Raw genomic sequence first — 27,970 nt, forward strand, 5'->3', positions numbered from 1 at the left:
AATGACACAGGATTAAGAACTTCAGAAATCTTATATGGCCCAATGAAACGAGGCTTAAACTTAGGAGAGGAAACCTTCATAGGAACGTGACGAGATGACAACCAAACCAAATCCCCAACACGAAGTCGGGGACCAACACAACGCCGGCGGTTAGCGAAATGTTGAGCCTTCTCCTGGGACAATGTCAAATTGTCCCCCACATGAGTCCAAATCTGCTGCAACCTGTCCACCACCGCATCCACACCAGGACAGTCCGAAGGCTCAACCTGCCCTGAAGAGAAACGAGGATGGAAACCAGAATTACAGAAAAAAGGAGAAACTAAAGTAGCCGAGCTGGCCCGATTATTAAGGGCGAACTCAGCCAAAGGCAAGAAGGACACCCAATCATCCTGATCAGCAGAAACAAAGCATCTCAGATATGTCTCCAAAGTCTGATTAGTTCGTTCGGTTTGGCCATTAGTCTGAGGATGGAAAGCCGAAGAAAAAGACAAATCAATGCCCATCTTAGCGCAAAAGGACCGCCAAAACCTCGAAACAAACTGGGAACCTCTGTCCGAGACGATGTTCTCTGGAATGCCATGCAAACGAACCAAATGCTGGAAAAACAATGGCACCAAATCAGAGGAGGAAGGCAATTTAGATAAGGGTATCAAATGGACCATCTTAGAGAAGCGATCACAAACCACCCAAATGACCGACATCTTTTGAGAAACAGGGAGATCAGAAATAAAATCCATGGAAATATGCGTCCAGGGCCTCTTCGGGATCGGCAAGGGCAAAAGCAACCCACTGGCACGAGAACAGCAGGGCTTAGCCCGAGCACAAGTCCCACAGGACTGCACAAAAGAACGCACATCCCGTGACAAAGAAGGCCACCAAAAGGATCTAGCCACCAAATCTCTGGTACCAAAGATTCCAGGATGACCAGCCAACACTGAACAATGAATCTCAGAGATAACTCTACTAGTCCATCTATCAGGGACAAACAGTTTCTCCGTAGGACAACGGTCAGGTCTATCAGCCTGAAACTTTTGCAGCACACGCCGTAAATCAGGGGAAATGGCAGACAAAATAACCCCTTCTTTAAGAATACCCGCCGGCTCCGGAACACCCGGAGAGTCAGGCACAAAACTCCTTGACAGGGCGTCAGCCTTCACATTCTTAGATCCCGGAAGGTATGAAACCACAAAATCAAAACGGGAGAAGAAGAGCGACCATCGAGCCTGTCTAGGATTCAACCGTTTGGCAGACTCGAGATAAGTCAAATTCTTGTGATCCGTCAAGACCACCACGCGATGTTTAGCTCCTTCAAGCGAATGTCGCCACTCCTCGAATGCCCACTTCATGGCCAACAACTCCCGATTGCCCACATCATAATTGCGCTCAGCAGGCGAGAATTTTCTAGAAAAGAAGGCACAGGGTTTCATCACCGAGCAATCAGAACTTCTTTGTGACAAAACAGCCCCTGCTCCAATTTCAGAAGCATCAACCTCAACCTGAAAAGGGAGCGAAACATCTGGCTGGCACAACACAGGGGCAGAAGCAAAACGACGCTTCAACTCCTGAAAAGCCTATACAGCCGCAGAGGACCAATTGACCACATCAGCACCTTTCTTGGTCAAATCAGTCAACGGTTTAGCAATACTGGAAAAATTAGCGATGAAGCGACGATAAAAATTAGCAAAGCCCAGGAACTTCTGCAAGCTCTTCACAGATGTCGGCTGAGTCCAATCATAAATGGCCTGAACTTTAACAGGGTCCATATCGATAGTAGAAGGGGAAAAAATGAAACCCAAAAATGAAACCTTCTGAACTCCAAAGAGACACTTTGACCCCTTCACAAACAAGGAATTTGCACGAAGGACCTGGAACACCATTCTGACCTGCTTCACATGAGACTCACAATCATCCGAAAAGACCAAAATGTCATCCAAATATACAATCATGAATCTGTCCAGGTAATCTCGGAAGATGTCATGCATAAAGGACTGAAACACAGATGGAGCATTAGAAAGCCCGAATGGCATAACCAGGTACTCAAAATGGCCCTCGGGCGTATTAAATGCCGTTTTCCATTCATCACCCTGTTTAATTCGCACAAGATTATACGCACCACAAAGATCTATCTTGGTGAACCAACTAGCCCCCTTAATCCGAGCAAATAAATCAGACAGCAGCGGCAAAGGATACTGAAATTTGACTGTGATCTTATTAAGAAGGCGGTAATCAATACAAGGTCTCAAAGAACCATCCTTCTTGGCCACAAAAAAGAACCCTGCTCCCAATGGTGACGACGACGGACGAATATGACCCTTCTCCAAGGATTCCTTTATATAACTCCGCATAGCGGCGTGCTCTGGCACAGATAAATTAAACAGACGGCCCTTAGGAAACTTACTACCAGGAATCAAATTAATAGCACAGTCGCAATCCCTATGAGGAGGTAGGGCACCAGATTTGGGCTCTTCAAATACATCCCGGTAATCTGATAAAAACTCAGGGACTTCAGAAGGAGTGGAAGGCGAAATTGACAGCAATGGAACATCACCATGTACCCCCTGACAACCCCAGCTGGACACAGACATAGATTTCCAATCCAACACTGGATTATGGACCTGTAGCCATGGCAACCCAAAAAAACGACCACATCATGCAGATTATGCAACACCAAAAAGCGAATATCCTCCTGATGTGCAGGAGCCATGCACATGGTCAATTGAGTCCAGTACTGAGGCTTATTCTTGGCCAAAGGCGTAGCATCAATTCCTCTCAATGGAATAGGATACTGCAAGGGCTCCAAGAAAAAACCACAGCGCCTGGCAAACTCCAAGTCCATCAAATTCAGGGCAGCACCTGAATCCACAAATGCCATTACAGAATAGGACGACACAGAGCAAATCAGAGTAACGGACAAAAGAAATTTAGACTGTACCGTACCAATGGTGGCAGACCTAGCGAACCGCTTAGTGCGCTTAGGACAATCGGAGATAGCATGAGTGGATTCACCACAGTAAAAACACAGCCCATTCCGACGTCTGTGTTCTTGCCGTTCAGCTCTGGTCAAAGTCCTATCACACTGCATAGGCTCAGGTCTATGCTCAGAGAATACCGCCAGATGGTGCACAGCTTTGCGCTCACGCATGCGCCGATCGATCTGAATGGCCAAAGACATAGACTCATTCAGACCAGCAGGCGTGGGAAATCCCACCATGACATCCTTAAGGGCTTCAGAAAGACCCTTTCTGAAAATTGCTGCCAGGGCACATTCATTCCACTGAGTAAGCATAGACCACTTTCTAAACTTCTGACAGTACACCTCCGCTTCATCCTGACCCTGACACAAAGCCAGCAAGATTTTCTCTGCCTGATCCACTGAATTTGGTTCATCATAAAGCAATCCAAGTGCCAGAAAAAACGCATCAACATCGCGCAATGCAGGATCTCCTGGCGCAAGGGAAAATGCCCAGTCTTGAGGGTCACCACGCAACAAAGAAATAATGATTTTTACCTGTTGAACGGGGTCACCAGAGGAGCGGGGTTTCATAGCTAGAAACAGTTTACAATTATTTTTGAAATTCAAGAACGTAGATCTATCTACAGCCTGCACTGACACCGCTGCTGCCTCATCACCAACGAAGCTACCGCCTCACCAACACCGGAGCTACCGCCTCACCAACACCGGAGCTACCGCCTCACCAACACCGGAGCTCCTGCAACCCTCAACCTACTGTCTCCTTCCCCATAATCCTGTAGAATGTAAGCCCGCAAGGGCAGGGTCCTCGCCCCTCTGTATCAGTCCGTCATTGTTAGCTTGTTTACTGTATGTGATATTTGTAACTTGTATGTAACCCCTTCTCATGTACAGCACCATGGAATCAATGGTGCTATATAAATAAATAATAATAATAATCTATCCCCAGAAAATAAGTCAGGAATAGGAATTCTAGGCTCTAACATAGGATTCTGAACCACAAAATCTTGAATGTTTTGTACCCTTTCAGTGAGATGATCCACACAAGAGGACAGACCTTGAATGTCCATATCTACACCTGTGTCCTGAACCACCCAAAGGTCTGGGGGAAAAGAAAGACAAAACACAGTGCAAAGAAAAAAAATGGTCTCAGAAGTTCTCTTATCCCTCTATTGAGATGCATTAATACTTTGGGCCAGCTGTACTGTTATGACCTGGTGGTTAGGAGCACCCGGAATGACCTGATAGTTAAACCTCATACAGGACGAGCTCTGGGATGTTTGAGCTCTGCTGACCGCAAGCCCTAATCCTATCACACACACTAGAAATAGCCGTGGAGCGCTCCTGACCAGACCTAGGCACCTTGTCACAGCCTAAGAACTATCTAGCCCTAGAGATAGAAAATAAAGCCTACCTTGCCTCAGAGAAATTCCCCAAAGGTAAAGGAAGCCCCCCACATATATTGACTGTGAGTAAAGATGAAAGTCACAAACACAGAAATGAAACAGGTTTCAGCAAAGGGAGGCCAGACTTACTAAATAGACAGAGGATAGGAAAGGTAACTTTGCGATCAGCACAAAAACCTACAAAAGACCACGCAGAGTGTGCAAAAAAGACCTCCGCACCGACTCACGGTGCGGAGGGGCCACTCTGCATCCCAGAGCTTCCAGCTAGCAAGACAAAATCATGAAAACCAGCTGGACAAGAAAACAGTGAACAAATAATGACTATCAGGAACTTAGCTTCTGCAGGAGAAGGCAGGTCACCAGAGAGATCCAGGAGTGAACTGAACAAATGCAAAAACATAGACAGCTGGCATGGAGTAACGATCTGAGAGGAGTTAAATAGAGCAGCCAACCAAAGGACAACCCACGTCACCTGTGTAAGGAACCTCAGAAGCAGCAGCTTCACTCACAGCCACCAGAGGGAGCCCATAGACAGAACTCGCCGAAGTACCACTCACGACCACAGGAGGGAGTTCGACAACAGAATTCACAACACACGTCTTTGAAGTCTTTCAGGTACTCCAGAATACACTCCAGACCGACAGACGACACAGATATAGATTTCAGACATTTTGTTAACACAGTTCGGACCCCATTGAATAATCTTCCAAGCTACCCAATTACTGACAGGGTTGTGACATTGTAACCAGGGAAACCCCAGAACCGACCCCGCAGGTAAATTGTCCAGAACAAAACAGGCTATGTGCTCCAAGTGTGCAGAAGCCACCTTGAGGAGCAATCCCTCAGAAACAAAAGTGATCCCCTACTTGGTGAGCATAGTAGAGTCGATAGCTACCACTTTCATGGGAGCATTTAACCTAACTGTCCCTACCTTGCAATGAGTCATCAATTTTGAGTCAATAAGGTTCACAGATGACCCGGAGTCCAAAAAAGCCATAGCAGAAAATAGACAGTTATTCACACCAAGTTCCACCTGAAGCAACAATTTACAAGCTGAGGAGAAATGTACCTGGGGGTCTGGGTAACCTCCTCGACAGTCACCCAGACCTAGACATTTCCCGACACCTTAGAAGATGGGGCAGGATGGGCAGTCCCTCCTCCAGTGTCCCGGGTCCCCAGAGTAGAAACAGAGCTTGTTCTCCTTATGGCATCTCCTCTCCTTCTTCTTAACTGAAACTGCTCCAACCTCCTTCCAATAAGAAACAGAGGGGCTTCCGGTTGCACCACTCCCCTCTCTCAAAGTCTGCAGTCCATACAGACGGCCTGTTTCATGGCCTCCTCCAGGGAGCCAGGTGGCGGGTGCAGGGCCAGAGCATCCTTTAGATGGGCAGGACCCCGAAATACAGTGTCTGCAAATTGAGATTCTGGTTTGGCTTTTATCCTAAGTCATGTGACAAGGCTCATTAAAGGGTTGACTTTGACTGTTAGGATTGCTACTTCCAATAGGTGGCACTAGAGTTCTAGTCCTCTTCCTCTATGAAGAGACAATTTGCATATTTCCCAGCATTGCTGCTTTAAGTCTCCTCACCTCGACATGCTTAACATGTCACTCTCCGCAAGGAGAAACGATACTTCTTGGATCCCCATCATTTGAGTAAAATTTGAAACCTGCTCGGACAAGGTATGGAGAGGATCCACGTTACACAAAAAAAATAGTGCCCCCAAAAACGTTAAATGTATATGTAATGGTCAGTGATAATGTAAAGACACACACACAGTGTTTCTTTCAATGGATCGCTACACATGAAACGTAGGACAGCCAAGGAATGCACGGACACCGCAGTGCTCGAGTGAAAGCGGACCAGGACCTGGCAGATCACTTGACAACTGGGAAAGCACCGGGGGCGGAGCCAAACTCAGAGAACGGATGAGAATCGACATCTAGGTGAACGCTGGGTACATAGTCAGGCAAGCCAAGGTCAGAAGCCGGGAAGACGAGCAGAAGTCAGGGACAAGACAGAAGGATGGTGGGGGACAAGCCAAGGTCGGTAGCCAGACGGGAGCGCAGGACAAAAGAACAAGACAGAGAGTGGTCAAAGACAGACCCTGGGATCAGAACTAGAGAGTACAGAGCGGTACTGAATCAAGAGGCAGAAACAGAAACAGAGCCGGTTCATACACTGGATACACAAGCACACAGAGGCACAACAATATCAGAACGATAAACTGGGTGAACAACTCAAACCGGGTAAGCAAAAGTATCACTGACACAGAACCAGGCCAGCAGCAGACCTAAATAGCCCTCCCTGAACCAAAGAGAGACTAAACAAGGTTAACCCCTGCCTGACCAGGACGGGAGAAAACCCCCTTCCTGTGTCATGACACCCTCCAAGGTTTGAGTAGGTTCACATGGTATACCTGGTTCGGCTTCCTGTGACCGGGCTGGTGTACCTTGTAATTCATGTCCCTGAGTTTTTCCACTATCTGATATGGGCATTGCCACTTTGCCAAGAATTTGCTCTCCACCGTAGGTACAAGTACTAGCATGCGGTCCCCAGGGCTGAAATTGCCTTAGCCTCGTCGATAGGTTGTATACCCTAGTTCATAGGCTCAGGGGGCATATGAAACCGGGCGGCAACATGTCCAAGATTGTGACAGTGCCAACAGACCACATCCTTCATAACAGGCTTAGGTGATCCCTCAGCAAGGTTGGAACGCCTCCCAGTTGTGGGTCTAGCCACCCTCCATGGTGAGCCCACACCCTTTTGGGTATCCCAGTATGGGGAAGAAGCAAGGTATGGTTTCCCGCCAGTTTTCTCCACAACCTGGTATCTCTCAACCAGACCAACCAAGTCATCTGCATTCTTTGGGCTGCCCTAGGCAATCCAGGTCTGTATTGGCCTGGGGAGGGAGTGGTCAATCTGTCCATCACCACACACTCAACCATTTGGGCTGGAATGGAAGTCCCTGGCTGCAGCAACTTTTGAACCAGGTGTAACAGATCAAACATCTGGGAGTGTGGGGGTTTGTCGCCAGCATACGCCCAGCAGTAGACTCGCAGAGCCCTTACAGACTTTGTCACTCCCAGGCATGCCAGAATTTCATTTTTTAGTTTGCCTTAATCTTTGACGTCCTGGAGTGCTAGGTCTTAATACGCCTTTTGGGTACACCAGTCAAATTGTGGACAAGCACCTCTGCCCACTGCTTTGGCGTTAGTCTCTCATGCTCCGCTACCCACTCAAACACAGCCAAAAAGGCTTTGACATCATCCCCAAGGGTTATTTTCGGTATGGCTCGTCTTACTGTTTTCCAGATGTGCCACCTATGTGAGGAGCTCCATTTGCCGTGTTAGCGCCTCGTGCTGCTGTCGCTGCTGCTGCAGCTGGTGTTGAAGCTGCTATGCTAACAGCATATTCGTCTCCTGCTGCGCCGTTTGCTGCTGTTGACTAGTGAGCTGGTGTTGCTGCTGTACTTGGACGAGATGTTTCACAAGCTCCTCCATGCTGGTTCCTGGAACACTGCCCGCACTCAAAACACCACGTGTGAGGGTTGACACGCTTAGCTGCGTCTTCAGGTAGACACAGGAACACTTTGGTGGTGAAACACCTGCTAGTTTAATAATGTCAGCATACACCAAGGCAGGGTTCAGAAAAACAAAAGCAGAGCTTTTCTGGCTTAACAGAAAACAAAACAAATAAAGTATGACAGAGTCCTTTCTCTGCATTCTTCAACCTGCAGCTACTCCGCACAGTCCTTAGCTTCTCCGGGAGCTATCTGGCAGGTCCTGAACTTCCAAGACATGGCACCCACTGACTCTCATGGCCAGGTATTTACACCCCATGCGATGATTGATCACATGACCTTGACATCACACAGGTCCTGTCAGGACTCTGCAGGTGGAGATACAGTGGATCCCCTTCCACTCGCTCTCTATGGAGGTCCACTAAAACCAGCCCATAACATGGAATACTATAAACCCTCTCAGCACTTAGCATGCTGGAAGTATAAACACTCTGGTTTTACATCACTGACTGCAGTATGCGCAGTGACGCTCCCTTCACATACTATGCCAGTGACTCTGTCACAATATATATGTATATTTGTATTCCCACTGAGCATTGGCTTAAAATTAAGTCTTCATACACAGTTGGGTCTCTTTACTGAGAGATAGTACTCCCTTGGAGCTACATCTAAGCATCTCATTTAGTCAACCAATATTCTGCACTGCACTAATGAGGGGCAAAACCCCAGAAACATTGCTGCCTACAGATCGATCTCTGGTTTGTCTGGTATTAGCTACTTTGCAGTTTTTGTACCTCATGGATCATTGCTTTGAAAATAAGTCTCCATAACTACTAGAGCATGATTGATATAATATATCACTAGATGCATTGGGCCTGTGTGAATGCTTTAGGGTATGTGCACACGTTGCGAATTTTGCTGCCGATCTGCAGCGGTTTGACGCTGCAGATTCGCAGCTGCTTTCCATGAGTTTACAGTACCATGTAAACCTATGGAAAACAAAGTCCGCAGTGCACATGGTGTGGAAAAAAATGCACGGAAACATAGCGTTGTTTGTTCCGCAGCATGTCAATTCTTTGTGCGGATTCCACAGCGGTTTACACCTGCTACATAATAGGAATCCGCAGGTGTAAAACCGCAGGCGGAATCCGCACAAATAAACGCATAAAATCTGCAGTAAATCCGAAGGTAAAATGCAAAACAGGTGCGGAAAAATCCGCAGAGGTTCCATCTAAGTGTGCACATACCCTAAGGCTCCAGGTGATTTTTTGTTTTGTTTTAGCTTCTGACTTTTTTGGTGTAGATATTTTGATCTAGCTAAAATATGAAGAAGCTGGTGGAATAAGTTACACTGGAAACAGATAAAAAGTTTAGATTTTTACACGCTTGTTACCAACACAGAACAGCAGATGGCACTATTGTTGTGTGTGTGATTTATTTCTTATTCTCTATTACCAATTATTTGTCTGTATATTTTAATTTTCAGGGCTTTGTATCCAAGCTTGATAAATTTATTCATTGGTTGCAAGATGCTATGCAAGCCACTGAGAACTGGACCCCTCCTCAGGCTGAAACAGAAGCCCTACAACTGTATCTCCATACACACCTGGTAAGGACAGAAATGAAAACAATCCAAACAATTTTGCAAGCTAATTTTGTACAATTTTGCCCAGAATCTTATTTTGTGCTGTACTTTTAATTTACCTCTATGTCACTTTATTGGGAAAATTAAAATGTTCATACATACTATATATGGAACCATCAAGAAACGATAGCCAGACAGATCAGAGGCTACGTGGCCAGATCTATGGCACAAGATTGAAGTAGGACACTCCTGAATGCAACTACACAGAGAACATTGGAGTGCTAAGTCCCAAAATTAATAAAAAGGTATAAATGTATTTGACATATACTCGTACAAAAAACATGATTACATAAATCCCAAAATTATAATTGTAGAACAGTACTAGAGACACATAAAGCAGCAACATCAGGTAGAAAGTGGTGCAATTGCTCCAGTTACAACGGGCAAATATATAGTAAAGTGCTCAGCGCATATTTCAAATGGGAATAGGTACAGTGGCTATCATTGTATCATCGCCTTAGTGTGTATAAAGGACCTGGGTCTCAAATCCCACATATCCTAAAGATATGTCCCATGTTCTGTCCTCACTAGCTGAGGCAGGCTCATACGTAGCTATACAGTCAGCTAAACCGCTATACCGGGATCCAATAAGGAGACTGTGGTTGAGTCTGTGCTTTATTAAACATAGTGGTATATTGATGCGGTGAAACTGTGAACAATGATATACATAGAATCAGTGCATGGCATAGAACAGATACATAATACACATGATATACATTATGCATAACATTTAGACGACTAGTGACTAAACTAGGAGTACAACTGGTTAAACTAAGCTAATATAGAGCAGAAATATCTATAGGAAGCATAAAAACATACCGGTAATGCAATCGCAAGGGGGATGAAGTGAAGCGTCTTTCCTTGAAGGCAAACCGAAGAAAGTGAAAGGAAAAATGGAGGGAAATGGAGGCTGAGCTACCATAATGCATTGCAAAGGAGGAGGAGAATCAGACATGGATAATACAAAAACAAGATTGAACTGCCAACATAACTCTGGCCGCTAGAGGGAGCCAAAATCATCACAGATGAATAAAGGCATGAATATATCAATACTGTATACTGAGGAAACTGCAATTATGCAAGCAAATAATCAGGGTAACAATATTTGATGGCGGAGACAGAACACTCCCCGTCTGGCATCAACGGATGTCACTACTCCTTTCTTCCGAAGGCAACAGTAGGACCAGTTCAGATACCGGTCTGGAAAATGTCTTAGGTTCATTCCCTTTGGTCATCCTTAGCTCAACTTTGCGGACGTTGCTGTCCTTGCTCGGGAATGTTGCGGTAACTAGACCAAGTGGCCACTGGTTCCGGTGAATCTGACAGTCTTTCACAAGAACAAGGTCACCTATGTTCAGATTAGGTTTAGTAGATTGCCACTTTGTACGTGGCTGCAGGGTAGACAAATATTGTTTGCGCCACCTGTCCCAGAAAGTATTTGCAAGACTTTGTACCTGTCTCCATTGGCGCTTGTAGAGGTCCTTCGCGTCAAATCCTCCTGGAGAGGCACTGGACAGTCCCGTTTTCTGGGTAAGTAAAGTAGCTGGAGTCAATAACAAGGGCTCCCCAGGGTCGTTAGGAACTGGAACCAGGGGTCTCGCATTGATTATAGCTGCAGCTTCAGCCATGAAGGTGATTAGGCTTTCGTGGGTGAGCCTCGCTGCTCCTTTACATTTTTCCATGTCACGAGTTCTGGTGGTCCTGAATGAGCGAGTTATATGAGTCAGGCAGGTAATGGCTCGAGTAAGTGACTTCCAACTTGAGAATCTGTCGAACCTGCAAGATCCAAGCTGGATAACAGAGGTCATTGTATGTAGTGTAGACACCTGAGGGCGGATTTCAGCATCTGAGTCCTCTCCTACTAGTTCAAAGGTGTCTGGAAAACATTCCTCCATGTACAATAGTTTTGGTCCAGAGAGCCACGTTGTGCTTCCTAGTCGACTTGCGTCAACTGCTGTAGTTGCATGATCTGCGGGATTCTGGTCTGTGGGTATGTAATGCCACTGCTTTGGATGAACTGATCTCCTGATTCGTAGCACTCTGTTATTGACATAAACGTAGAATCACCTGGTTTCGTTGTGGATATATCCCAGGACTACTTTGCTGTCTGAGTAGAACTTGGCCTGTGTCAGGTCGATATCCATTTCGGATGCGATGAACTCCGCTAACTCAACGGCTAAGACTGTGGCACAAAGCTCTAACCTGGGTATAGTGTGCTCTGGTTGTGGTGCGAGTTTGGCCTTTCCCATGACGAAACCAATGTGGCACTGACATTTGGAGTCTACAGTTTTGAGGTAGGCAACAGCGGCAATTGCTTTGACAGAAGCATCTGCAAATACGTACAGTCTTTGGCTCTGTATCTCAGTAGATGGCACAGGGGTGTATGGTCTTGGCATATGCAAGTTGGAGAGTGCCGCTAACGAGTTCTTCCACTCTTCCCACTGGATCCTCTTATCAGGTGGCAGAGGTGCATCCCAGTCAGATGTTTCCCTAGTTAAGTCTCTTAGTAGGGCCTTGCCTTGTATAGTAACAGGAGCTGCGAAACCCAAGGGGTCGTACAGACTGTTGATGGTAGACAGGACGCCTCTACGTGTGAAAGGCCTTTCTTCCTGGCTGACCTGAAAGGTGAAAGTGTCTGATTGTAGATTCCAGAGAAGCCCGAGGCTGCGTTGCATTGGTGCGGGGTCTGACCCCAGGTCCAGGTCTCTGAGACCATTACATAGGTCCTGAGATGGGAACGCTTGCATGAGTTCTTGGCTGTTTGAGGCTATTTTATGAAGCCTAAGGTTTGAGCAGGCAAGCATGTCCTGGGCTCTCCTGAGAAGACTGATGACAGTCTCATTTGAAGGCATGGCTTTTAGACAGTCGTCGACATAAAAGTCCTTTTCTATGAATTGTCTGACATCTGCTCCGTATTCTGCTTCTCCTTCCTGAGCCGACCTTTTGAGTCCGTAAATGGCGACTGCAGGTGAAGGACTGTTACCAAAGATGTGCACTCTCATGCGATACTCTGTGACTTCTTTAGTAGGATCATTGTCTCTGTACCAGAAGAATCTTAGGAAGTTCCTGTCTCTCTCTCTCACAAGGAAACAATGGAACATTTACTGGATGTCAGCGATGAAGGCAATGGAATCCTTACGGAAGCGCATAAGTACACCCAGTAGTTTGTTATTGAGGTCTGGTCCTGTCAGCAGAACGTCATTCAGGGAGACATCATTAAATTTAGCACTGGAATCAAACACGACTCTGATCTGACCTGGTTTCTTAGGGTGGTATACTCCGAACATGGGTAGGAACCAGCATTCTTCAGAGTCTTTGAGAGTGGGAGCTAGTTCTGTGTGACGGTTTTCAAAAATCTTTGACATGAAGGAGAAAAAGTGATCTTTCATCTCTGGTTTCTTTTGCAGATTACGAATGAGAGAGGAGAAACGTTGTAATGCCTGATTTCTGTTGTTCGGTAGACGTGGTCTGTGGGTTTTGAAGGGAAGAGGTGCGACCCAGCTGTTGGTCTCATCTTTAACGAGTCCCTTGTCCATTACCTCTAAGAACAACTTGTCCTCTACCGATATTGCCACTTGGTTGTCCTGCTTAGTTCTCTGGAAGACTGTGCACCCTAACTGCTCCTCATAGCTTCCCGACACTATATTGCTGTCGTGAGTAAAGTCTATTAGATGGTTGGGTAGTTGGATGCTGTGTGGCAGTTCCCTGACATGGAACTCATTGTTACAAGGTTGAAACAGAGATGGACGTCCTTTCTCCAATGTATTTGTCAGCATGCTTGTCACAGAAGATGGGGCGTGCATGCGTCCCAAGCATACGTTGCCAATTATGACCCATCCTAGGTCTAGCCTTTGGGCATAGGGAGCATTGTGGAGTCCATTGATATGACGTCTTACTTTATGAACCTGCAGGATATCTCTCCCCAACAGCAGAATTATCTGGGCCTGATGGTCGAGTTCTGGCATAAGGTGTGCTATTCGTTTTAAGTGAGCGTGATGGATTGCTACATCTGGTGTAGGGATTTCAGATCTATTGTCTGGGATCTGGTTACATTCGATGATCGTAGGTAGTGGTAGGCAGAATTGTCCGTCTAAAGACTCAATTTGGTAGTCAGTAGCTTTCCTGCCTGCTGTTGTCACAGTACCTGCACACGTCTTTAAGGAGTAGGGAGTGCTTGGCCCTTTGATGTTGAATAGGTCAAAGAACGTTGATCTAGCCAAGGATCGATTACTTTGATCATCCAAGATAGCATACAGTCTTACAGCTTGGTCTCTATGGCCCTTCGGGTATACTTTGACGAGGCATATTTTTGAACAGGACCTACTGTCTATTGTCCCTTTGCAGACCTCGGTGCATTGTGAAGTGATCTCTGGCGTAGCTGTATCAGTGTTCCTTTCCTCCCCGCCATGCTCACTGTCAGCTGGCGTGTTTTGTGTACTCCATGGAGCTGGGCCAGGGTGTAGAGCGGTGTTATGGTCTGTGGTGCCACATTCTGTGCATTTTACACTGACCTTGCAATCCTTGGCGAGATGAGCTGTGGACTAGCAGCACTTGTAGCAGATACCGTTTTCTTTCAGGAAGCTTCTGCGATCTGGCATAGATGTTCCCCTGAAGGATTTGCATTTCAGGAGAGGATGAGGCTTCTGATGAAGTGGGCACTGCTTGTCAGGGTCCTGCACCTTTGTCTCTGATTGGGAGCAGCCAGCAGACCTGTAATTAGAACCTGAAGAAGAAACATAAGTCTTGTGTACTGCCACAGATGTTCTGCGTGGATTTGCAGGTGGTGACGGTGTGGCATATGGTATTGCAAAGTCAAAGCTGGGATCGTTTCTAATTCTCACTTGTTGGTGTATGAAGTCTTCAAAAACGGAGAAGGGAGGGAATGGAACGCTGTGTTTGTATTTGTACGTGGAACCATGTGTGAGCCACCTCTCCTGTAGATTGTAGGGCAACTTCTGGACTATAGGGTTAACACCTCTGGCTGTGTCGAGAAATGCAAGTCCCTGTAGGTCGTCCTCATATTTGGCAACTTGGACTTCCTTCAGCAGGTCGCTTAGCTCTCTAAGTTTCTGGAGACCTTTGTTAGATATTTTAGGAAAGTCATCGATTCTTTTGAACAAGGCTCTTTCTATTACTTCTGCTGAGCCGTAACACTCATCCAGCCTTTTCCAGATCTCTTTGAGGCCAGTCTCAGGGCGGTTTATATTAATGTCTCTGATCCTTACTGCGTGTTTGACTGACTCTTCTCCCAGGTATTTGACTAACAGGTCTATCTCTTCCCTGTGTTGTAGCCCCAAGTCTCTAATGACATTTTGGAAGGAAGCTTTCCAAGCTCTGTAACCTTCAGCTCGGTCAGTGAATTTCATGAGTCCCTTGGCAACCAGTTCACTTCGTGTGAAGAACTTGGCAAATTCTGTCGTGAACCGGTTGTCAGCAGAGTATACTGGTGATGGGTCGCCCTGATAGTGATGTGAGGTGCGTTCGTACCTGTTAGTGTCCTCATGGTGGCGCCAGCCGGTGTCGTATTGCTTCGGCCTGATGTACGGTGCGTCAGCAGGGTGATCTACGTTGGTTACCTGATGAGGGGCAAGGTAGTCATTAGCAGAGTTGTTTTGCCTCACATTTTCGAGTTTGTTTCTGTCCTGAGCCTCGTGACGACTCTCGCTCACTTCGCTGGAGGTGTCGTATTCTGGTTTTGGTACTGGTTCAGGGTTATAGTTTGGATCAGGAAGGTCATTAACATACTGAGATGTGCGTTGTGGTGAGTCTTGCAGTGGAAACTCCAGACTCGACGTACTGCTTTGGCTATGCAGCTTGGGATTTTGCGCGGCTTCTAGCAATTCTGATTCGGCGAGGGCTGCGGCAGCTTCCCTTTTTGCTGCTAGGCTTTCTAAGGCGGCATCCACACGTGCCTTCTCTAACTGCGACCTTCTCTCTTGATCGGCTCTCTCATCATCTATACGTGCTTTTTCTAACTGCAACCTTCTCTCTTGATCGGCTCTCTCATCATCTATGCGTGCTTTTTCTAACTGCGACCTTCTCTCTTGATCGGCTCTCTCATCATCTATGCGTGCTTTTTCTAATTTAAGTTGCATCTCTTGGTCAGCAAAGCTCGCTCGTATTTTGGCAGCTTCAGCATTTGCGCGGGCAATGGCGACAGCGCTGCTGATGGATGTTGTCTTTGAGGAGACGGAAGTAACAGATCTTGTCCTATGCGATTTGTGAGACATGGTGTCTTGGGAAAGTGCTTGGCTGTGCAGAGATTGCTGTAGCTGTATTTAGTCCCTGTGTAGCCGATGACTTGAATCCCACTAGTTGGATGGCTGCCGTTTCACTGTTCTGTCATCACTAGCTGAGGCAGGCTCATACGTAGCTATACAGTCAGCTAAACTGCTATACCGGGATCCAATAAGGAGACTGTGGTTGAGTCTGTGCTTTATTAAACGTAGTGGTATATTGATGCGGTGAAACTGTGAACAATGATATACATAGAATCAGTGCATGGCATAGAACAGATACATACACATGATATACATTATGCATAACATTTAGAAGGCTAGTGACTAAAGTAGGAGTACAACTGGTTAAACTAAGCTAATATAGAGCAGAAATATCTATAGGAAGCATAAAGACATACCGGCAATGCAATCGCAAGGGGGATGAAGTGAAGCGTCTTTCCTTGAAGGCAAACCGAAGAAAGTGAAAGGAAAAATGGAGGGAAATGGAGGCTGAGCTACCATAATGCATTGCAAAGGAGGAGGAGAATCAGACATGGATAATACAAAAACAAGATTGAACTGCCAACATAACTCTGGCCGCTAGAGGGAGCCAAAGCATCACAGATGAATAAAGGCATGAATATATCAATACTGTATACTGAGGAAACTGCAATTATGCAAGCAAATAATCAGGGTAACAATATTTGATGGCGGAGACAGAACATCCCATGTCCCATTAGTGCAGAGCACGCGCCACACCACCACCAACATGCGTTTCGCGTTTGCTTCTTCGAGACACCCCCAACACATTAAGATGACCCCCACTGATTCCTGCAATCTGAAGCTCCCACTGACTCCCACATCCATTATGAGGACCTCACAGTGAACAAAAGCACAGTATGATGCCCCCACAGTCACCTCACTCACAGTGTAATGCCCTCACAGTCCTCCCATAAAGTACAATGCCCCCACAACATCCATACAGTAGCATGCCCCTTACAGTATGATGCCCTCGGTCACCCCCACAGTATGATACACCTACAACCCCTACACGCAGTATAATCCCTCTATAACTCCAACACACAGTATGATGCTCCTAGCGACCCCTACATTATTATGTCACAATTGCTCCTCTCCAGTGTGATGCCCCCACAGACTATCCCACCCAACAGGAGGATCCCCTTGCATCTACTCATATAATATAATGGCCACCACAGAACCTTATACAGTATAATTCACCTACAGCTCACCCCACAGTTTCACGGCCCCCACAGCATCCGGCACGGTATGAGGGCTGTAGGATGCGCCATAGCCTCTCAACAATATAATTTCCCCACAGTCCCGCACACAGTATGATCCCCTACTGCTCTCCTCACAAAATGATGGCACCTACAGTCCCCACACAGTATGATTTCCACACATCCTTACAAAAAGTATGGTGCTACCAGAGCCCCCCGCAGTATCATGCCTCACAGCTACCCTCATTGTATGATTACCCTCACAGCACTGCAACAAAGTAGTATTCCCTGAGTTTCTCCCAATGAGAATGGACTAACAAAATAAAAAGAAAACATTTTACCTAGCTCCTTTTCTCCAATGCACTGCTCCAGCCTGTGCAGTGTGTGGACTAAGGCTTTGTGCATCAGGCACGATCCAGTGCTGTCATTGCCTCTTCTGCACCTAGACCTAGACACATTAACTGAATGGTGGAGTAGGGAGTTTAAAAGGTCCCTGTTCCACCATTGTATTCACCTGAATCTGCATCCATGGGATGCCAATGCCTTTAATGTTGAGACGCTGGGCAGGGGAACATTCCATTCAATGTTGCGTTTTCCCAACTCATGGTCTCCATAGTGGCCATTATTAGTGGTATCCCACTATACCTAAGATGTGTGGGCAGCTTATAGGCAGTAAGCATGGGGAAAAAAAGCTGATGGTGGTTTCCCAAGCTCCTCCTCATAACCAGTTGGTGAAAAACAGACAGCACACTGATGCAACACAGATTTGCGTTTTTTTTTTTCACTGATCCATATACTTGATGGGAGAATTAGGTCTGCATGGCTCTCGGTAATGTGAATAAGGCCATATACTATAACGTTTCTCTGTGTTATTAATTAAAACTAAAGGATAGAGCACACATGATAAACTCGTGCCTCACAGTCATAATATGGACCCCATTGTGCCAACATATACTGGATGTCTCAAATTGCCCTAATTATGACTCTTGTACACTTGTGGACTCTGTAGTTTTGTAATTGTTTGCCTTCTGGAATTTTCTCTGTTCAATGTTTATGTTCCTGTTTTGTTGGAAACACAAAATGATCAATAATTCAATAAAAAAGAAGATTGAGTTAGACTACTTTCACACATCAGGTTTTTTCTGTCAGGCATAATCAAAATTTTTGAAAAACTGGATCCAGCAAAAGATGCCGCCGGATCCATTTTTTCCCCATAGACTTGTATTAGTGCTGGATTGCGCCGGATGACCTTATGTTTCGTCCGGTTTTCGCCGGATATGGCAAAAATATTGTTTCCGACATTTGGCAAAAACATACACAGTAACGTTTTTTGTCTCCGTTGAAAAAGTTGGAAGCGCCGATTTGACGCTTCCGGCTTTTTGATAGAATGGAAGCCTATGGGTGCTGGAAGGTGCCGGATCCGGCAAATGATGGATCAGGTGCCAGAGTCTGTTTTTTTATCTGAGCATGCTCAGATAACATTGGCTAGCCCCCAATTAGGAAACATATATAAAGCCAGCCAGGTAGGCCTTCACTCAACCATTTACCAACCAGCAAGAGAACCTGCTGCCATCCAGAGCTGAACCTGCCACCATCCAGAGCTGAACCTGCTGCCAGCCAGAGCCGGAGCCTCCCACCAGCAGAGCTGAACCTGCCCCAGACCAGCCACAGCCAGCCAGCCACAGCCAGCAGCCAGCTATAGCCACAGCCAGCCACAGCCACAGCCAACCAGCAGCAAGCTATGTATTCTTCTGGGAGCCCTCCCTCGCATCATCAGCGCTGTGAGGTAAATATATATCTTTTTTTTTTTAATCTTTTTGGTGATGTTCACTTGAAAATATGCTTTAATTCTGAACATGTAGCATCAGAGGTGCTTCTAGAAGGAGACGGAAGGGCGTGTAGTAAGTATCTAAATCTAAAGCTTACAGCCTGTAATGACCACGTGGCCACCTCAACACCATCGGAGCTAATGCAACCCCTGACCTACTGTCTCCTTCCCCGTAATCCTATAAGGGCAGGGTCCTCGCCCCTCTGTATCAGTCTGTCATTGTTAGTTTGTTTACTGTAAGTGATATTTGTATTTTGATGTAACCCCTTCTCATGTACAGCACCATGGAATTAATGGTGCTATATAAATAAATAATAATAACAATAATAAATGCATCGCAGAAGCACATCATCACAGATATCACAGTACACACAACACATAACAGATCATTACAGACATCACTGAACACACAACACATAAGCCAACATCCAAGCACATAATTTTTTTTTCTTTTAGTCTTCCGATTCTGGGGCTCGATCCAGAGGTCCTCAAAGTGCCTCCCAGGGTCGTCGGCGTGAGCGTCATGGTTTTTTTTTTTTTTTCCTTTTTCCCCCCTTTTTTATTTGAGTCTAATGTCTTTGTTTTTTTGCTTTTTTTAACAGGCTTCACAGCATGCTCCTGAGTCGGATGGTGAGGAGGCCGGTCTCAACATTGACCTCCTCATTGATCTAGTTCGAGAGCGGGAGCCCCTGTGGAACATGGGTGACCGCCGCCATGCTGATCTTGGTGTTACCTGACGGCTCTGGAAGGAAGTCTGCGATCAGCTTGTGGACCACTGGGAGGACCTCGATGCTCGGGCCCAGAATTAAGCACGTAAGTATTCACAGTTCAGTTATGTTGCTGGATGTAATGTGTTGTATACTAACCAATTTGTGTTTTCACTTTACAGGCGAAAGAATTGTCAAGCGGTGGCGGTCAATCAGGGATCGCTTCAAGAAGGAATACAACAAAGAGATGCAGGCCCCGAGTGGATCCGGAGGAAGCAGGAGCAGATATAAATATGCCCGAGCCTTGTCGTTCCTCAGGACAACAATGGTGAGCAGAAGGTAAATATTACCCCTCCCCCTCCATTTTAACATGTTTACATGTCTAACCTTATTTTTGGTTTCAGCCAGGGCTAAGCAATAACAATATATTCATTTCATTTTTTTTGCCTTTTTTTCACAGCACCATCTGCAGCACTCGGGAGCCTGATGAGTTGAATCCTTCTGAAGCGATCCCTCAGGAGTCCGCCACCGAGGGACACTCAGACAGACCCAACCCCTCTGCACCTTCCCAGCCTTCCCTGACATGCGATCCCTTGGTCCCATCCACCAGCGCTGGAGCATCGTGGCTGACTGCGTTACATGAAGCTGCTGGTGAGGATATAGCTTTTCCTTTACCCCACCCCTCTGATGCCACCACCTCTAGAACACCTGTGGGTTTTGGGCGGCAGCGCCAGAGGGGTCAGGTACAGAGCTATGCGCCCAAGTTCTTGCATCTGAATGCATCCTTCCAGAACTGTCTGAAACTGAGCAAATGACTGCAGGTTTTAATTTGCTCTGCAACAGTATTCTGGAGTTGCACACGCGTCTGGATAGGATGCATTCAAATGCAAGTCGATCGCCTAACCTCTCGTTTTTCCAGGCGGTTATCGAGCGCATAGACAAGCTATCTCCTGACAAGCAGATGCATGTAATGCAAGCCTGTCAGTTTGCTCTAGCGCAGGTTAGCTCTCAAGACCCTCCACTTGCCCCGGTAGTTGCTCGTGCACCTACCCCCTCTCGAGCCACTGTCCCTCTGCCACCCCCTTTCCAATACCAGCAAACTGCCCAGTACCATCCTGCCTCATACCAGCATCCTGCCCCATACCAGTTCCCTACCACATTTGTGCTTCCACTCCCTACCTAACCTGCACTCTGTGGCCTGTACCACCAGTCTCCTACACCACCCATCCTGCCCCAAACACATACCTCTTCTCCAGCCTCCACTTCTTCTGTCTCCCTATCCCTCCACTCCACCCCTCAAACCTTCCAAATTCCAAACACCACTCCTGGTTTCATGTCCACCCGTTCTCTTACTTTCTCCACACCTTCACCTTCTGTTTTTCCTCCTGATCCTTCTCCACCACCATCCTCTGTCCACATTCCCACTGTCGAAGTGTCCCAATCTGACAGCAGCTCCAGTATTATCTCCACCCCACAGGTTTTAAATTTATGAAAGTTTTGTTAATTTTTATAAAATAAAGCACTTTTTTGGTTTAAAAAAAATGTGTCATTTATTACATGATAAGGTTTACTATGGGTAAAACAGGTACAATACTTTGGGTTTTAAAAAGGTAATAAACGTTTGGGAAAACCCAATAATGTACAGTACATTGGTTAAAAAAGGCAATAAACAAGGTAATATTGGTTAAAAAAAGGTAATAACCATTGGGAAAATCCCAATCAGGTACAATACAGTGGGTAAAACAGGTACAATACTTTGGGAGAGAGGTAATAAACTTTGGGAAATTCCCAACCTGATAAAATTCTCTGGGTAACACAAGGTGAAATAATTTTGATAAAAATGTACAAAACACTTTTCAAACTCTCATCCTGCCAGTCTACTCTTCCTTGAGGAGACATGAAGTATTCAGCATATTTGTCCCTCATTCTTGAAACTGCCACAGAATTTCTAAAAGTAATGTTCTGATAGTCATGCAAGGTGGTTTCTTCAATGGAAATCTGTTCCTTGCAAATAACAAAATTGTGCAGGACCACACAAGCTTTTACCACCTCGTCAACAGTGTCAGCCTTGAGGTTGATAGCAGTCAAGAGAACTCTCCATTTTGCAGTTAAAATCCCACTTCACCATTCTTTGTGCGCGTGTTAGGTGGTAATTAAAAATGCGTTTAGTTGCCGTCAATCCACTACTGGAGTATGGTTTCAGCAGGTGCTCAGATAATTGAAAGGCTTCAACTCCAACACAAACAAATGGCATTGGTGACCCCGAGGTTTGAGGAAGCAGTCTTGGAGGTGGAAATTCAAAGGTGTTTCCATACAGATGGCGCCCCATAGCAGACACTTTAAACACTTGTGAATCATTTGAGCGTCCATACGCCCCAATATCGACCGCAATAAATTTGTACTCAGCATCTGTGATGGCCATAAGCACAATGGAGAAATATTTGAAATATTTTTTTTTTAATTAAAATGTTCCGATCCCGATCCAGCAGGCTTGTCTATGCGGATCGGTTTCCCGTCCACAGCTCCCAGGCAATTTGGAAACTGACTAATTTGTAGAAATTTGTCTGCGATCTCCAGCCAACTCCTTTGTGGGATGTGGTATAAATTCCGCATATAGAGTCCCACAATGCACGGCAGGTGTGCTTGACAATTCTGGATATGATCGAAATCCCAAGTCTGAACTGGAAATGTAGTGATGAAAGGGATTCTCCAGTTGCAAGGAATATGTGACAAAAAAAGGAAAAATTTGTATAAAATACCAGTAATAACATTACAGATGTGAGTCAGCTACAACAGTTGGAGATACAAAAAACATAATATTTAAAAACAATAGAAATGGCTTACCGTAGAGTCACCATCAGACGCTCTGCAGGTGAAACAGAGAAACGGCAATAGGTATCACTTCTTGCGATGAGGTGTCCAATCCGTTTCACCAACACATCAAAGTTCTCAGCTTTCATCCGCACATAGCTGAAAAACTTCTCCGGGTCTCCTCGTAGCTCTATGTGTAAAGTTGAAAAGACTCCCCACGTAATTCTCTGTGATGGGATGGATCCACAAAACGCCGTCGCCGCTGACGCATGATGCGCTGCTGTCTCTCTCGCTCCTTCTCCAGAACAATCACTCTCAAACGATTCGACTCCACAGTAAAATCCACGTTGATCTTCAGAATATTCGCAATAACGCTTTCCATCTTGCTCTCCAGCCACTTGCTACTCTACAATCTGTCAAAGATGGGCTGTAGGAACACAGTATATATAGGTTTTCAGTAGCCAATCACATTTGGGAGACTCTCATGGGCGTTTTTAAAAACCGGATGCGTCGTAAAACGGATGAAATGGATGGAAAACTGATTAAACGGATTCGTTTTTTTGACGGATCTGCTAGTCGTTGCCGGCTTGACGGCGGATCCAGCCTGATGGAAAAAACCTGATGTGTGAAAGTAGCCTTACACTAAATGAGTATTACAGTTCAAGTGATTAGTCACTGTTTTGCAGTCAACATGACCTTTTTTTTCTCTCTCGTAGAACTTCAAGCAAAGCGTGGACGGTCACAGTTCGCTTAAGGATGCAGTGTTGGAAGAAGGTCACCGACTAATGGAAGTGCTGGTTTCTCACAGACCAGGTATTGGAGCCCATATAAAACAGTAATGTAATATTTTTACTTCATTTATAAAAGATGACACATGGCAGTTTTGTAGCACATTATGCAACTAGTTAAGGGGTTGTCTCATCTCCTGAAATTGTTAAAGTTGGAAAGTGCTTGTAAAAGGAAACAACTTCACAATTTACTTCTTTTTACAGGGAATCTGTGACCTTGGAAAATGCTATTTACCTGCAGCTATAGGGTAAATCACAAGTAAATAGTGTTACAGTGCTACCTGGCTGTTTGACTGAAGGTGCAGCTCCTGGGAAAAAAATTAACTTATTTCCTCTTAGGAGCTGCCTGCTTTCAATAAAAGGAACATGCAGGGAGCAGTGGAGTCACCGCTCAAGACTTAATTCACTATAATGTAGCCACTCTCCAGCACTTTGATTGACAGATCACATGAATATGACTCCCATGCAGGCAGTGTAGTATTCAAAAATCTTTATTTTTAACAAAAATTAATAAAAACAACTAAAAAGAAGATGCATTACAGAATGAAGAAAGATGGTATGTAAATCAATAGTATATTTTTTCAGATAATACGATGATTCATGTGGAGTGCAGACACATGCACGCATATACATACATAGCCAAAAATGTTCCCCCCCCCCCCAATTTTTTTTTTAGATATATATTTTTGTAGTATAATGGTATCACCTAATGGTGCAAGGGATGCATAGATCTACAAGCATGTGTCAACATATAACAAAATTATAGTCCACATGTGAGGAAAGTGCCAGTGCTCCTATAAGAAGGCGTAGCTAGAGCTTTTGCCGCCCGGGGCTGTTCCCGAGTTTGGCGCCCCCCCCCCCCTCCCCCGGCTCAATACACACAAAGGTTACCAAAAATGGTTTTCCTGTTTTGTAGAACTTAAACTGGGCCTAATGGTGTCACCCCCACATGCCAAACCTGTGACTTAATACCACCACATCATGACCAGGCCACATAGTGACCGAATAATACTACATACAAGGGACAAATACCACAACACCATTTCCAGACCACATATTACCACCACATAGTGACTGAATACTACAATACTGATCAGTAATAAAAAAAAAAACACAATACTATCACCACAAGTGCCAGTATTCACAGGAGATCTGTACTTAGTATGCAGTGTCTGTGTAGAGGTAATACAGAGATCACTGGTGACATTATACACAGGACCTCTATATAGTATACAGTGTATAGTGTCAGTGTATAGGTAACACTGACTCACCAGTGATGTCTCTAGGTGAAGTCCTTCATCTTTCATCCAGCACAGACCGCCATCATTCCTTCCAGCCAGGACTCGTTTCTGCAGGAAATAACACAGTTATCTCGAGCTCCGCTTGTAGAACACATTACTTAATTTTTCACAACTTCTACATTACATCACATGAAGGAAAAAAGGTGATATAGTGTCACTCTGCACAGTAACAGGCCTGCCCCCCATTTAAAACAGTATACTCAAAAAATAAAATAAATACATCACTGCAGTAACATCCCTTAATTAGCCCCTATGGTAACACTATTCCCCACCCTGGCCCCGTTTATCTCATTCCTGGCTCCAGCCATATGTTCTCGCATCCTGCCCTCATGAGTATCCATTCTACACCATATGATCTCCCCATCCTGCCCCACCAGCCTCCATCGTATCCGTCCTGCCCCATGATCCAATCCTGCCCCGTGTCTCCAATCATGCCCTGTATCTACATTCTGCCCATGCCTCAAGTCCTGCCCCCAGTGTGTCCAGCAATCTGCCCCAGTGTGTCCAGCATATTACCCCCAGTGTGTCCAGCAATCTGCCCCAGTATGTCCAGCACTGCCCCCAGTGTGTCCAGCAATCTGCCCCAGTGTCCAGCATTGCCCCAGTGTGTCCAGCATATTACCCCCAGTGTCCAGCATTGCCCCAGTGTGTCCAGCATATTACTCCCAGTGTGTCCAGCAATCTGCCCCAGTGTCCAGCATTGCCCCAGTGTGTCCAGAAGTCTGCCCCAGGGTCTCCAGCATTGCCTCAATGTGTCCAGAAATCTGCCCCAGGGTCTCCAGTATTGCCCCAGTGTGTCCAGCAATCTGCCCCATGGTCTCCTGTATTGCCCCAGTGTGTCCAGCATTCTGCCCCATGGTCTCCAGTATTGCCCCAGTGTGTCCAGCATTCTGCCCCATGGTCTCCAGTATTGCCCCAGTGTGTCCAGCAAGCTGCCCCATGGTCTCCAGTATTGCCCCAGTGTGTCCAGCAATCTGCCCCAGAGTCTCCAGTATTGCCCCAGTGTGTCCAGCAATCTGCCCCATTGTCTCCAGTATTGCCCCGGTGTGTCCAGCAATCTGCCCCATGGTCTCCAGTATTGCCCCAGTATGTCCAGAAGTCTGCCCCAGGGTCTCCAGCATTGCCTCAATGTGTCCGGAAATCTGCCCCATGGTCTCCAGTATTCAGTGTGTCCAGCAATCTGCCCCATAGTCTCCTGTATTGCCCCAGTGTGTCCAGCATTCTGCCCCATGGTCTCCAGTATTGCCCCAGTGTGTCCAGCATTCTGCCCCATGGTCTCCAGTATTGCCCCAGTGTGTCCAGCAATCTGCCCCATAGTCTCCTGTATTGCCCCAGTGTGTCCAGCATTCTGCCCCATGGTCTCCAGTATTGCCCCAGTGTGTCCAGCATTCTGCCCCATGGTCTCCAGTATTGCCCCAGTGTGTCCAGCAATCTGCCCCATGGTCTCCAGTATTGCCCCAGTGTGTCCAGCATTCTGCCCCATGGTCTCCAGTATTGCCCCAGTGTGTCCAGCAATCTGCCCCATGGTCTCCAGTATTGCCCCAGTGTGTCCAGCATTGCCCCCAGACAGAGTCAGACATAAAGAAAAAAAAAAAAAAGTAAAATCCTCACCTCTCCCGTTCCTAGCGCAGGTCCGGTGCAGTCAGCGTCTCTCCGGCTCTGCGACGCTCAGGACAGAGAGGCTGAGCGGCGCGCACAATAGTGACGTCATCGCGCCCTCTGCTCTGAGACGTCGCAGAGTCAGAGGACGCTGCAGCTGCCGCAGGAACCAGGAGAGGTGAGTATTAGAGCGGGGGGCGGGGGCCTGGGGGTGGGGGGAGCCTGGTCGTGGCGGCGGACGGCGCCGCCCGAAGATTTAAAGGGGTGTCTTTTTTTTTTTTTCTTTCTCCTCCTGCAGCGCCGGCCGCCCCCCGCATTGTGCTGCCCGGGGCGGACCGCCCCCCCCCCGCACCCCCCTTCCTACGCCACTGTATAAGAAAAAACTATATAAGGTGTAAATGCAAATGCATGTTAGTGACCTCGCATGAGTTGCTCACATGGGCACTTCCCCAGCATAGGAAATGTAAGCATTACAGAAGTAAAGCATGTTTACCAGCCTGGACCCTATAACGTACGTTTTGCTTGCAGCTTCCTCAGAAAACGTGCTGCAGGGCCGGTTGATATAGCATTGTAATGCTGTTTACCTGCATGCTAACCCTATATTTTTAGGTAAATAGTATTTTCCCAGGTGACAGGTTCACTTTAATGTTATAGTTTACTGCTCATTGCTTAGGTTACCAGCCACCTCTGCAGTTTATCTGAGGTAGCCATTTTCCTGGGCGAGGAGTGCAGTGCTGCTAAAGCAGACTGAGCTGCTTCTGCTCGCAGCATCAAAGAGCGCACAATTTTGGCAACCGGCTCAACCATTGCCACTGATCCAAATTATCAATCATCAGCCGACTGGCAAAAGGGAAGCTGGGAAGCCGAAAACCCACTTTAGGATGACCATGTAAAAAACGTAATCTTCCCATTCAAAATATTATGCACATGACGTCTTTCTTCGCTTGAAATCTGCTTGAAAAAGTGCCACGAAAAAATGAACATTATGCACATAGTCTTATGTTCCTTCTTAAAAGGTGAGTATAAGTGTTATTATTTTGCAATGGTGCAACATAGGGATTGAGAAGGGGTTGTCCCAGTAGTAGACAACCCCTTTCAGACAAGTAACATGTTCATTCTTTAGGCCGGTTTCACACGTCAGTGGCTCAGGTACTTGAGGTGACAGTTTCCTCACGTACCGGAGCCACTGACACACGTAGACACATTAAAATCAATGCATCTGTGCAGATGTCATTGATTTTTTGCGGACCGTGTCTCCGTGTGCCAAACACGGAGACATGTCAGTGTTCGTGGGAGCGCACGGATTACACGGACCCATTAAAGTCAATGGGTCCGTGTAAAACACGTACCGCACACGGACGTTGTCTGTGTGCAGTCCGTGTGCCGTGCAGGAGACAGTGCTACATTAAGCACTGTCCCCCCCACTGGTGCTGAATCCGCCATTCATATCTTCCCTGCAGCAGCGTTTGCTGTATAGAAGATATGAATAATAGTGTGTAAAATCAAGATCCAGGTCATCTCCCCCCTCCCACCCCCTGTGCGCCGCCCCCCCACCCAAACCCCCCGGTGATTAAAATACTCACCCAGCTCCCGGCTCCCTCCCAGCGTCCTGTCCTGGCCGCACCTTGTACTATGTGAGCGGTCACGTGGGGCCGCTCATTTACAGTAATGAATATGCGGCTCCACCTCCCATAGGGGATGACCTGGATCTTGATTTTACACACTATTATTCATATCTTCTCTACAGCAAACGCTGCTGCATGGAAGATATGAATGGGGCTTCAGCACGATGCAGGGGACAGCGCTAAACTTTAGCGCTGTCTCCGGCACGGTGCGTGTGGTACCCAGTGGGCACACGGGTGGCACACGTGTGCCGCACGTGTGCCACACTGACGTGCCACAGAAACGCACCGGCACACGGACACAGATAATTCCG

The 27,970-nt window shown here is 46.5% G+C and overlaps 1 protein-coding gene across 1 annotated transcript in view; it reads left to right on the forward strand.

Moving 5' to 3' along the window:
- AKAP6 (A-kinase anchoring protein 6) overlaps nt 1-27,970 on the forward strand; it is a 606,671-nt gene that overhangs the window by 307,687 nt on the left and 271,014 nt on the right. Inside the window, exons 5-6 of the mRNA XM_069730511.1 lie at nt 9,386-9,508; nt 23,063-23,159. Coding sequence (XP_069586612.1) covers nt 9,386-9,508; nt 23,063-23,159 — 220 coding nt within the window. The remainder of the gene's footprint in view (nt 1-9,385; nt 9,509-23,062; nt 23,160-27,970) is intronic.

This window comes from Ranitomeya imitator, chromosome 1, assembly GCF_032444005.1.
Source record: "Ranitomeya imitator isolate aRanImi1 chromosome 1, aRanImi1.pri, whole genome shotgun sequence".
NCBI lineage: Eukaryota > Metazoa > Chordata > Amphibia > Anura > Dendrobatidae > Ranitomeya > Ranitomeya imitator.